Raw genomic sequence first — 14,633 nt, forward strand, 5'->3', positions numbered from 1 at the left:
TTACTTATGCTTTGATGCATTTCAACACCAGAATTTTGTAAAAAAATATATTTAAATTTTCTTATTTTTATTCTGTGGTCGTCAAAAGTGTAAAAATATTCTTTGGATATCATCTGTGTACTATTTGACACCGAACGGTGAGGTAGGCTCTTTTTCTGTTTTCAGTGCTTATTTTTCGTGAAAATTACACGATTTTCGTGATAGTTTGTTGCAGTTTATACATTTTTGATGCCTATAATTTACTGAGGTAAGTCTATTACTTAAAATTCAACAACAGTTGTATGAAAACACTACCTTCATTGTCGGCAGACAAATTACTGCCTATAGGTTAAAATCCTGATGTTTCCTTTTTCTGGTGTTAGAAGAAGTGACAAGCGGTTGAATACGACTTTTGGATTTAAAACTTTAGTTCTCCTGGTAAAATTGTTTACCCATCCTCAGTTATTGGAAGTATTTCAACTATTTTAAATATATAAAGGGACCTACTAATCGCCATGCATGCTTTGACACTACGAAAATGAACTACAAATTTACTAGCACGTAATATCATTAAATAGTCTAAATATTATTTATGTTCAAACCTGATGCTCTCAGGAATACTGCTATTTGGAATACTTATAAGTTATTCACGTTAATTTATTTAACTTTAGAAATCATATTAATGTAAAAAAATATATTTTGTTACTATTCAATAAATGTTTCTCTTATAATGGAATATTATCTCCGGTATGTCTAAATACACTATTTGAAAGTCTAGTAACTCAGTTTGTGAGGACAAAATATCAAAGTTTATGCAGTAGTCCTAAACAATCATTAAATTAGGTAGTATCTGTCACTGTGAACTTCTGTTTTAGGTAAATAACATAATTATTGCTATTTTGTGATTTGGTCCTTGTTTTAAATAGCTGGTTTAAGTTTATAATTGCAGATTGAGGCTCCCAACTTAGAGTTTGTGGTTATATGTTTTGTTAAAATTATAGAACATAATGAATGTCAATTTTGGCTGTAGAAAATAAAACTAATAATAGAATAAAGTGATTGAAAAGTTAGAGCTTTGGTACCTAAAATCTAATATATCAATTGATTGAAAATTGGTTCATTACACTACATAGAAATATAAATAAAACTTAACATGATAGTTCGGACATACATAATATGTTTTAAATATACCATTTAATATATTTTTAATAAAGAATCTTTGATAGTATGAATAAATCAAGTCTACAAGTGGAACAAATACAGTGATTTAAATAAGACACTAAAGTTATTTTTAGAGAAATCATTTTATTTTGTTGCAATTTGATTGGTGAGCTAGGAAGAATGCAGAATTAGCTTCACACTTTACTAATATGCATTGAAGTTTTTCATCATATAAATACTATAGAATTGTTGTTGTTATTTTCAGAGCGAAAGCGCAGGGGTGTATCGGCGCACAGTGAACAGAGCAATGGTAATGGAGGCGTCCCCGTCACCGCAGAGCGTTGGCCGCGAATTCGTTCGACAATACTACACGTTGCTCAATAAAGCGCCCGCCCACCTGCACAGGTCAGACACTTCTTGATAAATGTATGAGTAGTCCTAATATACTACTACTTATATGATGTGATATAAATGTTTATGATGCTATAGGTGCAAACATCAGTTTTTCATGTCACTTTTTATTATTAAATGGGACATTAACTAGCATACAATTTTCCAATGGACATACATACAGTCTCTGATTATATACAATATTACATATTTTATATCAAATCGATACCACCATTCAAAAAAGTAAAGTAAAGTTCAATTTTACGATTTGTGTGAATGTTAAAGTATAAATGCAAATTGTGTTTGTTTATTGTGCTTTCACGCCTGCACCACTGAATAGATAACAATAAACTTCTTAATATTAGTGATTCTATAATAGAAGACAGCAAGAAAATTGTTTCTATGAGAAAATTTTATGTTGAATGGATTTAAGTTTATTCTATTTGGCATACCAACATACCCTTAACAAAAATATATCCTTAAATTTAAATACACAATAGGAAGGAATTAACACAATGTAGTAAAACAACAAAGCCCTACCCTTTTGTTTGGATTCTCAGAAATTTCATTTTCTAAACTTTTTGACAAAAGATATTTTTTCATGGCTTCTTTACCTGCCCATTTATCAGTATTATATAACAAATCTGGGGCATACGAAATGTGGTCTTTTACGCCAAAAATACCATGCCAGTACAATACATTTTAAAAGGAATAAGCAGACAATGGAACTTCAGTTATTGTTTATATATATAAACAAAAAAATATTTCTTTAAAACGTGTGGCATTTTAATATAAGGACGGATCATCGTGATCCCATGAAAAATACAATTACGCTAAACCCTTTACCTTAATCTAAGATTCACCTCGTCTCGTACGGAAAATTAATATACAAGTAGGTTCAATGCCTCATATTTGAAACATCGATTTTACAAGGAAGTGTTAATGTCGTACAGAAAGAAAATCTTATTTATTTTCCATTGTTACATAAATATCTGTTGTATTTTTTTTTTAATATAAAAAAACCAACAGTGTACAGCTAGGGTTCAAACACACAACCTGACTGCAAAGAAGTGCACACTTATCACCCTTTAGTCAAATAAATGCATCATAATAAAAAGTTAATATGTATGTATTACAGTTATATAGGTATAGTACGCTATTGATTATGTCAGAGAACAAAATTTAACACTTACGGCTCAAACATTGTATTATCCTTATACATATAAATAATACATGTATCATCTTATTGCATAGATAGTGAAGGTAAACAAACTGTAAGAGTGATGTCATCGTAAAGAATACTACAGCTTCCAAACATGAACATATTTTTATTGCTCATACATTCAACATTTTTATCCGAATGATAATAAATAACTTTGCCTACAAGAGTTACTATATAATATATTATTTATGTGATTCCTGATGCCAAAAAGTATTGTGTTGTTATATTCATTGTACCTTGGCAATACTTAATAAATGTTTGTTATTCTCAATAGTTAAACAAAGTCTGTTTGAAAATTAATCTGTTTATTTCCTTCAATATATAAGAAGAAGACATATTTAAAATTATGATTTTATTGTACATCCAGCTTCATTTGAATCTCAATACTACTGTTTGAGATTTTATAATACAGGTTTTAGTTAGACACCTTTCTGCTAAAGTTTCGTTACTACACATGCTTTAATAAAAGGAATTGTGTAGCTAATTTGTGTCCCAACCCAGAACAATAATAACAATAACATATATAGTGATATATATATATGTGTAATAATTAAAATGATTGTCTCAGGTTTTACAACAACTACTCGTCGTTCGTGCACGGCGGTCTCGATGCGCCTAACCGCGAGACTCTGCCCGTGGTAGGGCAGAAGCAAATTCACAATCGTATACAGCAGCTCAACTTCCGCGACTGCCATGCCAAGATTAGCCAGGTAAAAATAAATAAATAAATGTGTTCATTATAGAACTAGCGGGCCCCACAGACTTCGTTCTGTCAAAAAGATTTGAAATGTGGCAGTTTTTTTGTTCCTACCAATTTTATAGTCGACGCAAAAAATTCTCATGGCAGAACCATCACCCTGGTGATAGGCGGATGTGTGAGGTTCAGCTTGGGTGACCAAAGTATCTTCGCTTCCACGAACTTTGGCCACTGTGACCCACTAAAAAACCGCGACTGGGATGTCGGCTAGAGGGCTTCAAACGGAAAGTGGCAACCTAAAAGTGACAAATATTTAAAAATTGTGTGCCTCATTGATATATTTTCCTATTAGTATGTATTTAAATAACTTGCTCAGATAGGGATATTAAATTAATAATTCAAAAATGAAATCCTTGTAACGCGATTTGTTTGACAGATGTAATGACGTGAAAATATATGCATTTTATATCGCAGGCCGAAACTAAAATAAAAGAAATGATATCGCGAAGCCAACCAAATTAAAAATCAGTACTAATGTTCTTTAGCTCTCACATTTTTTGACTATTCAATTTGGTCGGGTTCGCGATATTGCTTAGACAACAGTGAGTGTTTGTAATTTAATATGAACTTCATTGAATAGCATAAAAGTTCAAATTGACTCTACATTTTATTTACAAAACGTTTGTATGGGAAAAAGACAAGGGCCGTTTTAGGGTTTTCCCGGAAATTATTCGAATTTTTCTCGCCGTAAAAACCATCCTTAGACTTGAACGAATATTTAAAAAAAAGAATTGGTACAATTGGTCCAGGCGTTGTAGAGTTATGCGCTTACCAACACATTTTGCGATTCATTTTTATATTATAGATATAAGATACAGGTATTATTCCACGTTATTAAATTAAAATTGCCAGTCACAAACAGTCTATTTAAAATTTCCCATATAAATTTTGAAGTTGTAAAGAATTTTATCGTTTAAATCATTTAATTAATAATTTATTGTAATGTAACTCTCAATTAGGGGGGAGGTCAACTTTTATCGATCAAAGTTCACACATAACATGGTGATTAGGCATTTCTTTTTATTAATGCTGTATAAGACTACTTCAACTTTATCATACAAATTTATATAACTGTAATACAGTCTTAGATATTTCAAATGTATATAAAGGAATAAGCTATGTATTATTGATTTGTATATGATTTTCTCTCTTCAATACTTATCTTCTATACATACATCATACCAAAACAGGCATGATATGTAAGTTAAAAAGTAAATAAAAATGCTGTGGTTTAAATAACTTGTATATTGACAGATTAACTTTGAAAAATGTAACATTTTCAGGTGGATGCACAGGCGACCCTAGGCAATGGAGTCGTGGTGCAAGTGACTGGTGAGTTGTCGAACGGTGGCGCACCCATGCGTCGCTTTACGCAAACTTTTGTACTGGCCGCCCAGTCACCCAAGAAGTACTATGTGCACAATGACATCTTCCGGTACCAGGTATGTAGAAATTAATGTATATTATTACCGGTTGTTACAACATTCACCCCGTTGGCTTTGACTATAATATTTATATAGGCTTAAAAGCGAAACGCATTTGTAACATGTTTGGCTGAAGGGTCATGTGAAACTCACTCACTTTGGTCTTCGTAACAACATATCACTTCCCACTTGCTAGCTCTCAGGTTCTCCTCCAATTTGTCCATGCAGTGGCATCTGGGCTGGGTCTATGAATCATATAAATAATTCTTTTTGGAACCACATATTTTGTATTACTTTCTCTTTTGTTGACCACTCCTGACATGTATACATTAGTTACTTCGGTATGACTAGCCCCCTCCATCCTTTCTCCATCTTTTGATTTCAAGTGTTCTTTGTCTTTCCCTTTTGTCAATGTGAACTCTTGAAAACATCCAAATGAATAAACAGTTAAATTACTTTTTTCTTGTAACTTTAGGCTAATATTATAAGAATAATAATAATATAGCCTCAATAATCCGAAACTCTTTGATCTTTAATATACTTTCACTACAGTATATCTCGGAGTTCGGTGTGCTTCTTGTCAAAGGTCTCCACCAACTCTTTTCTCTGTTCTTTACGACTCTTCTTCAGTTGTAACCTGCTGTTAGTTCGTTATCCCATTTTATTCGTTGTCGGTCTACTCTTCGTTTTCAGTCTCTTGGGTTCCTTCAATATTTTGCTTCATTTTTCATGGGACCTCCGTAGCATATGAGCCGTCCATCTTCTTTTCTTCTTATCTTAGTGAGAATCTTTGCTTGTCTAATATTCTTATTCTCAGCCTAATCATTTCCATGGCTCTTTGACAGTACTAGCATGGCCGTGGTCTGTCACTCCTGTTTTGCTGTTATGTATGTGTATCTTTGCTTGTCTAATATTCTTATTCTCAGCCTAATCATTTCCATGGCTCTTTGACAGTACTAGCATGGCCGTGGTCTGTCACTCCTGTTTTGCTGTTATGTATGTGTATCTTTGCTTGTCTAATATTCTTATTCTCAGCCTAATCATTTCCATGGCTCTTTGACAGTACTAGCATGGCCGTGGTCTGTCACTCCTGTTTTGCTGTTATGTATGTGTATCTTTGCTTGTCTAATATTCTTATTCTCAGCCTAATCATTTCCATGGCTCTTTGACAGTACTAGCATGGCCGTGGTCTGTCACTCCTGTTTTGCTGTTATGTATGTGTATCTTTGCTTGTCTAATATTCTTATTCTCAGCCTAATCATTTCCATGGCTCTTTGACAGTACTAGCATGGCCGTGGTCTGTCACTCCTGTTTTGCTGTTATGTATGTGTATCTTTGCTTGTCTAATATTCTTATTCTCAGCCTAATCATTTCCATGGCTCTTTGACAGTACTAGCATGGCCGTGGTCTGTCACTCCTGTTTTGCTGTTATGTATGTGTATCTTTGCTTGTCTAATATTCTTATTCTCAGCCTAATCATTTCCATGGCTCTTTGACAGTACTAGCATGGCCGTGGTCTGTCACTCCTGTTTTGCTGTTATGTATGTGTATCTTTGCTTGTCTAATATTCTTATTCTCAGCCTAATCATTTCCATGGCTCTTTGACAGTACTAGCATGGCCGTGGTCTGTCACTCCTGTTTTGCTGTTATGTATGTGTATCTTTGCTTGTCTAATATTCTTATTCTCAGCCTAATCATTTCCATGGCTCTTTGACAGTACTAGCATGGCCGTGGTCTGTCACTCCTGTTTTGCTGTTATGTATGTGTATCTTTGCTTGTCTAATATTCTTATTCTCAGCCTAATCATTTCCATGGCTCTTTGACAGTGCTAGCATGGCCGTGGTCTGTCACTCCTGTTTTGCTGTTATGTATGTGTATCTTTGCTTGTCTAATATTCTTATTCTCAGCCTAATCATTTCCATGGCTCTTTGACAGTGCTAGCATGGCCGTGGTCTGTCACTCCTGTTTTGCTGTTATGTATGTGTATCTTTGCTTGTCTAATATTCTTATTCTAAGCCTAATTATTGGCCCTGGCTAACATAAGTTGTGTGATATAAAATATGTTTATTATTGTAACAATTTAAAAAAATGTTAATTGCTAAGTAGAGGTCTGTATGTGTATGGCTTTTTTTACAGGACATTGTCTTCTCGGACGAGGAGGGTGAGGGCAGTGGCCGCTCCGAAGGTGAAGAAGAGGAAGTGTCTCCCGCGGCCTACTTCCCAGCAGGAGGCTTCCCTCCTCCGCCTTTCCCTGCACCCCCGCAGCCACCGCACGCTCCGCTGGTGTCGCCTCCGCAGCCCACTCCACCAGTGCAGCCCGCAGTGCAGCCTACAGTACAGCCAGCACAGCCCGCGCAGCCCCATCTGAACGGCCATCCACATGAGGACCCCACCAGGCACCTCGTGTCAGCTTTACAAGGTTTGTTTATTTCATTTTACATTCAGTACATATTATGTAAGGATTTTTTTTATACAATTCCATACATATACCACATACTTTCAAACTAAATAAAGCTTTATAGTTAAAGCCCGAGTAAAGTTTGATAGTGGTTGTTGGATGCATGTTATATGAAACTCTTTGTTTGGAGCTGGGTGTCAACTGGTTATAAATGTTTAAAACATGAACTCATAAGAACAAAATACTAACCTAATATAATTGTAATATATACATTAAGAGAAACGAGAATGTTAAATTAAAATTTATGAGTGTGGACAAAACTAAAGGGCTCATATTGGTTTCAAGTATGCGATTATTGTTTACATTTTTTTACCCTTATAGTAAACTAATATATATATATAACTCAAATAATGTTAGCTCACATAACTCCCGAAAGGGGCTTATTGTCATTAGGCAGCCTGTTGACAGTGACTTCGACATCCTGGTGAAATATAAGAGAATTATGAATTGTATAGTCTCTCCCCTTTATACTATTATTTGTAATTTTTGGAGTCTCAAGTGTGAAATCCTTACTTACGCTTAGGGGCCGTTCAACTATTGCATAAGCATTATAGGGGAAAGTCTTTGGGGGGGGGGGAAATCGGGGGGGTGGGGTCTTTGATTTTGTTGTTTGATAATTACGTCAACACAGATTTTTACAAAAAATTAATACGTTTAATTATTTTTATTTTTGAGAGCTTTCCTTACACTTGCTGACAATAGGGGGGGGGGGGGATAAATTCCAGTAAATCAGCTTAGTAATTGTACGATTCTGGATGGCTCGAAGGACCAAAATGTACGATTCTGGATGGCTCGAAGGACCAAAATGTACGGTTCCTGGGTCAACGGGATGCTTCAAATAATAGAGATTTATTGATTTACTCTATATTTACCACTCGCGTGTTACAATAGAATATGAGCGAAATAATGACGTGCTAATTGCTATATACCGAATGAATACAATTTAACAGTCAAAGAGAGTGCCTACGTCTGGCTATGCTCTCGGGGTGTAACTCCCATGATTTAGTTAATTGCTATGAAACGAATAACTGTATGTAGAAGAGAGTGCATGCGTCTGGCTATACTCTCGGGGTGTAACTCCCATGATTTAGTTAATTGCTATGAAACGAATAACTGTATGTAGAAGAGAGTGCCTGCGTCTGGCTATACTCTCGGGGTGTAACTCCCATGATTTAGTTAATTGCTATGAAACGAATAACTGTATGTAGAAGAGAGTGCCTACGTCTGGCTATGCTCTCGGGGTGTAACTCCCATGATTTAGTTAATTGCTATGAAACGAATAACTGTATGTAGAAGAGAGTGCCTGCGTCTGGCTATACTCTCGGGGTGTAACTCCCATGATTTAGTTAATTGCTATGAAACGAATAACTGTATGTAGAAGAGAGTGCCTACGTCTGGCTATGCTCTCGGGGTGTAACTCCCATGATTTAGTTAATTGCTATGAAACGAATAACTGTATGTAGAAGAGAGTGCCTGCGTCTGGCTATACTCTCGGGGTGTAACTCCCATGATTTAGTTAATTGCTATGAAACGAATAACTGTATGTAGAAGAGAGTGCCTACGTCTGGCTATGCTCTCGGGGTGTAACTCCCATGATTTAGTTAATTGCTATGAAACGAATAACTGTATGTAGAAGAGAGTGCCTACGTCTGGCTATGCTCTCGGGGTGTAACTCCCATGATTTAGTTAATTGCTATGAAACGAATAACTGTATGTAGAAGAGAGTGCCTACGTCTGGCTATGCTCTCGGGGTGTAACTCCCATGATTTAGTTAATTGCTATGAAACGAATAACTGTATGTAGAAGAGAGTGCCTGCGTCTGGCTATACTCTCGGGGTGTAACTCCCATGATTTAGTTAATTGCTATGAAACGAATAACTGTATGTAGAAGAGAGTGCCTACGTCTGGCTATGCTCTCGGGGTGTAACTCCCATGATTTAGTTAATTGCTATGAAACGAATAACTGTATGTAGAAGAGAGTGCCTACGTCTGGCTATACTCTCGGGGTGTAACTCCCATGATTTAGTTAATTGCTATGAAACGAATAACTGTATGTAGAAGAGAGTGCCTACGTCTGGCTATGCTCTCGGGGTGTAACTCCCATGATTTAGTTAATTGCTATGAAACTAATAACTGTATGTAGAAGAGAGTGCCTGCGTCTGGCTATACTCTCGGGGTGTAACTCCCATGATTTAGTTAATTGCTATGAAACGAATAACTGTATGTAGAAGAGAGTGCCTACGTCTGGCTATGCTCTCGGGGTGTAACTCCCATGATTTAGTTAATTGCTATGAAACGAATAACTGTATGTAGAAGAGAGTGCCTACGTCTGGCTATGCTCTCGGGGTGTAACTCCCATGATTTAGTTAATTGCTATGAAACGAATAACTGTATGTAGAAGAGAGTGCCTGCGTCTGGCTATGCTCTCGGGGTGTAACTCCCATGATTTAGTTAATTGCTATGAAACGAATAACTGTATGTAGAAGAGAGTGCCTACGTCTGGCTATGCTCTCGGGGTGTAACTCCCATGATTTAGTTAATTGCTATGAAACGAATAACTGTATGTAGAAGAGAGTGCCTACGTCTGGCTATGCTCTCGGGGTGTAACTCCCATGATTTAGTTAATTGCTATGAAACTAATAACTGTATGTAGAAGAGAGTGCATGCGTCTGGCTATACTCTCGGGGTGTAACTCCCATGATTTAGTTAATTGCTATGAAACGAATAACTGTATGTAGAAGAGAGTGCCTGCGTCTGGCTATACTCTCGGGGTGTAACTCCCATGATTTAGTTAATTGCTATGAAACGAATAACTGTATGTAGAAGAGAGTGCATGCGTCGGGCTATACTCTCGGGACGTAACTCCGACGATTTGGGAAATCGTCACGCTTATAAGTGATCAACAACATAGGAATGGAACATAGGAATTTGTCAAGCTTGTAAATGAGCAAGAATGTACGAACCTTGGCACGTACATAGGGATCATCACGCTTATAAACTAAGAAAGCCTGAGTGAGCAAAATGTACAGCCTTGGCTCGTACAGTAATGCTTGAACAGATATTCGTATTGAGGGGTCGTGATGAGTTTAACTTAAAAAAATGTTGCAGGTGCGTCTGTAACAAGTGCTCCACCGTCTGAGGAAAGCATTGAAGTGATCTCGGAGCCACCGCCCCAACCCGAACCGGAGCCCGAGAGGGAGCCTACGCCCCCGCCGCAGCCTGGTGAGTGACATTGAGGGTGTTTTTAATTTAACGTTAAAAATTTCTCAGTACGTAAATAATTTTTCCGTCACCAATAATAAATAATTTTTTTTTTAATTTAACATTTGTATTTCTTAATTTAGTTCATTTTTATTGAATTATTTATTTTCTAATTGTAATGTTTTTCTTCAAATGTTGTGTACAGTTGCCATTGCACATGTATTGGGTTTATTGTATGTTAGTGTGTCTTTTTAAAATAAATGAATTTTGAGTGAAAGAGACAAAAGAGCATTTTAGTTACAATAAACTACATATTCGAGCAGTGTTGGTCTAGTAATTTGAGCGTGTGACTCTCAACCCTGAGGTCGTAGGTTTGATACCAACAGCATTAAACGGATTGCGTGAAGGAAAACATCGTGAGGAAACCGGCTTTTCTTAGACCCAAAAAGTTGACGGCGTGTGTCAGGCACAGGAGTCTGATTACCTACCTTTCAAGATTAACAAATGGTCATGATACATGAATTTTGAGGTCCAGCCCTAAAAATATTGTATGATTTATATGTTTATTTTTTAATCTACATATTTATATAATACAGAAACGTATCACATGTCATATACATACAATTTCAGTCTGGTAGCCATAGATACTTTTTATCTGGTCAATAACTTGACGTGTCTGGTTTTATTCAGTGTCTCAAGCCCCGCCGGAGCCGAAGACGTACGCAAATCTGCTGAAGTCGGGTGGAACACGCACGTCTCCGCCCGTTGCGCCCGCTCCTGCCCCCGCTCCGGCTCCGGCGCCCGTACCGCCGCTGGAGCAGCGCAATCGTCCGCCACGCGCGCATCCTAACGCTGGTATGCTTGTATCATTTATGTCTTAACAAAATCTCATATCAATTTGCATCTGGTTTTTTTTTTTTTTTTATAAAATAGGGGGCAAACGGGCAGGAGGCTCACCTGATGTTAAGTGATACCGCCGCCCATGGACACTCTCAATGCCAGAGGGCTCGCGAGTGCGTTGCCGGCCTTTTAAGAATTTGTACGCTCTTTTCTTGAAGGACCCTAAGTCGAATTGGTTCGGAAATACTTCAGTGGGCAGCTGGTAATACATTTCTTTTATCACAGCCGCGACCTCGGAGACACGCGAGAGCCGCGAGCCACGCGAGTCCCGCGAGCGCGAGGGTCGGCGATACTCGGACTCGCAGCAGCTGTTCCTCGGGAACCTGCCCCACTCGGCGACCGAGGAGGAGCTCCGAGCTCTGTTCGAGCGTTTCGGCCCGGTCGCCGAGCTGCGCGTGCACGGCAAGGCCGCGGCACCCGGGGCCGCCAGGCACCCGAACTACGGCTTCATCACGTACGAGAGCGCCCAAGCGGCGGCCGAATGTCTGAACGCCGCTCCGCTGTTCTTCCCGCCCGATGCCCCGGAGAGCGACCGCGTGAAGCTCAACGTGGAGGAGAAGAAGACACGCGGAAGGGACCCACCCCGTCGCCGTCCTACGTCTTCGCACCGCGCCTACCCGCGTATGCCCTACCGCCGCTAGCCACGCCGCACTCAGGTGACGATATATAAATAAATTATTTATTTATTTTACACTAACGAAACACATTTAAAAAAATATTATATTTCTACGTTGCAATTGTTATTATTGGTGACGGATCTTACGCCTGAAGGCATGGAGACTGTCATTACATGGATCCGCTTCGCATTCAAAGCGGCGATTAACGCATATATAGAGATCTAATCTAATGATTGAATTTAAATTAATTAAAACGATATTGTAAAACACCGTTGTGTTATTTAATTTGACTCTGAACCCAAATTCCTTTGAATACTGCTCAGCTCTATATCTCTTAAACTACTAAACAGATTTTGATGAAATTTGCCTCGATCTCTAATATCAGTTTACAATACAGCGTTCGTGTAGAAACGATTTTTAATTTTTCGACAGTCAAAGTGTCACCAAATATTTTCCAATTGCAACATGATGGTAATCTCCTATTTTTTTGTTGTCGGTATAAAGCTATGATTGTCATTATAATAATAATTAAGCCTCAATTTATTGCTTGAAAATTTACAAAATAAACACACACATAATATGTATATATATATATATATTTCAAGGACCTCTTATAGGCCTCCTCCAACGATTGTCATTAACCGTTTTTTTTTTTTTTAATTTAAGGTGTGAGCGCGCGTCACGACATTGGACGCCCGCCCCGTACGAAAGGACGTCTTCCTTCAAATTAACCGCCGGCATTTATTCTGTATCGCTATACTCTACGAGACCGTCGCGCGATCGGCCGGCACGGAATCCCGTCACGTCCCCCGTGCTGTAAACACGCTTCGATTTCTCTAAGTAGTTAGATAGTAAATTAATTTTATTTGCTCGTTGGAACTTGACAGGGAACTATTCTGGCGGCGCACTGCGCACATTGAACGAACGAACGTCTCGTTTCGCGTAATGGAAAAACGGAAAACTTAAAAAAGGAAAACTGTCACGTTTCCGATACGTATACGTACACGTATGAATACGTAACAGAGTGCCGTGCGGATAGTTCGACGGACGGAAACAGCGGTTTTTGTTTTGTAATTATTGTATGTAAGTATTGAATTGCAAGCGTGCCTGTCGAGTTCTTTCGAATCGAATGTATCGTTAGGGTTTTCAATGTTTTGTTACATATTAAAATTATTTGTATGTGTGAATAACATTTATTTATACGACTAACGCAACGAACAGCAAGCCCCAGTTAACTTAATGTTTGACGCACGCCAGCCATACGGGAATACAAATTTGATGTTTAGATAAAAAATAGGCAGGCATTTTACAGAATTCTTAATGAGTTTCGATCAGAATCCGTGCATGAACTACATAGGCCCATGTATTCGTGTCAACCGCGTACACGTGAAGCTCGTGGATTGTGATACTCAATCACTTGGGTAATTTCTGTATACTTATAATTCGGTCTTTATATGTTTGAAAGTATCATGGCGTTGCATATGTCCAGTTTAGTTGGAGCTACGGAGCTGTTATATTGGAGATCTTGGTTTTGGAAATCCAGTTTCAATTCTATAGAATGTATTATCAGGGTCATTTATATAACGTATTACCTGGTATAATAGGGAGCTTTCAAGTATTACGTAGCACATTGTTTATCTCCCCCCCCCCCCCTCCCAAGTAACGTTGGGGGACCCCCCCCCCTAGTATAACATTACGTGACGATTTTAATGCCTTAATTTTATTAAAAAAAACAATGTTACGAATATATAAAATCCCCCACTTTCGCCTCTAACGCATCTAACGTCCCCCTCCCCCCCAGGTACGTTACGTAACGCAATACTTGTACGGTCCCTTAATGTATAAGGTCGCTGGTATGAAATTGATGAACGCCCGAGCTCTCACTATATTGGACACTGCGACATCTCTAGTTCTCTATGTACCTTATTACCGTATTTTTATACTTTTTTATATAATCGGTTTAGGCTTGAGATGTTTTACGATTTTTTTTTTATGAACGTGCCTGCTTTGTGATCGTTAATGGTTTAAGTTAAATTTTCGTGTATTTTCCTTATTATTAGCGCGTATCCGTAAAATATTTTATAAATATTGCCGCCCGCTCGAGTGCACTTGGCCCATTGTGATCCATTTTGTATAATTAATAGTTACGATAAATTACTTTTCGCTTAAGAGTTTAGATTTATGAATATTTTTATAGGCCACTGCGCGGGTCCACTCGGACGGGTTCCATTTGTCTGTGGTATTTCCCTTCAACGTAAAACGCTCGTGGTGTCGGCAGCCAAGGCTCTATTATTCTCCTACCAAACCTTATTCATGAAGAAAAAAGTCAGTCCAATTGCACTTTTAAACTATTATATTTACGCCTCATTTCATCACAGCGTACACGCAATTTGACAGAAAGAGACAAAAGAATACTTTGGTCTGGAGTGCAATTTGGCAGATTTTAGTTTTTTTCCGAACTGAAATTGTGAACCGTAGTGGGAAAGTTGGTCGAATGAACAACGTTGTTGGGTTTTCCCATTCG

The 14,633-nt window shown here is 37.9% G+C and overlaps 1 protein-coding gene across 1 annotated transcript; it reads left to right on the forward strand.

Moving 5' to 3' along the window:
* The first annotated feature begins 127 nt into the window (after positions 1-127).
* On the forward strand, positions 128-13,763 carry LOC123708226 (ras GTPase-activating protein-binding protein 2). Its single transcript, XM_045658819.1, has 9 exons — positions 128-247; positions 1,406-1,545; positions 3,321-3,462; positions 4,793-4,951; positions 7,070-7,352; positions 10,500-10,613; positions 11,283-11,447; positions 11,718-12,148; positions 12,776-13,763. Exons 2-8 carry the CDS (start codon positions 1,448-1,450, stop codon positions 12,131-12,133), a joined length of 1,377 nt encoding a protein of 458 aa, XP_045514775.1. The 5' UTR covers positions 128-247; positions 1,406-1,447; the 3' UTR covers positions 12,134-12,148; positions 12,776-13,763.
* The last annotated feature ends 870 nt before the right edge of the window (positions 13,764-14,633 follow it).

The sequence above is a fragment of the Pieris brassicae genome, chromosome 4 (genome assembly GCF_905147105.1).
Source record: "Pieris brassicae chromosome 4, ilPieBrab1.1, whole genome shotgun sequence".
Lineage (NCBI taxonomy): Eukaryota > Metazoa > Arthropoda > Insecta > Lepidoptera > Pieridae > Pieris > Pieris brassicae.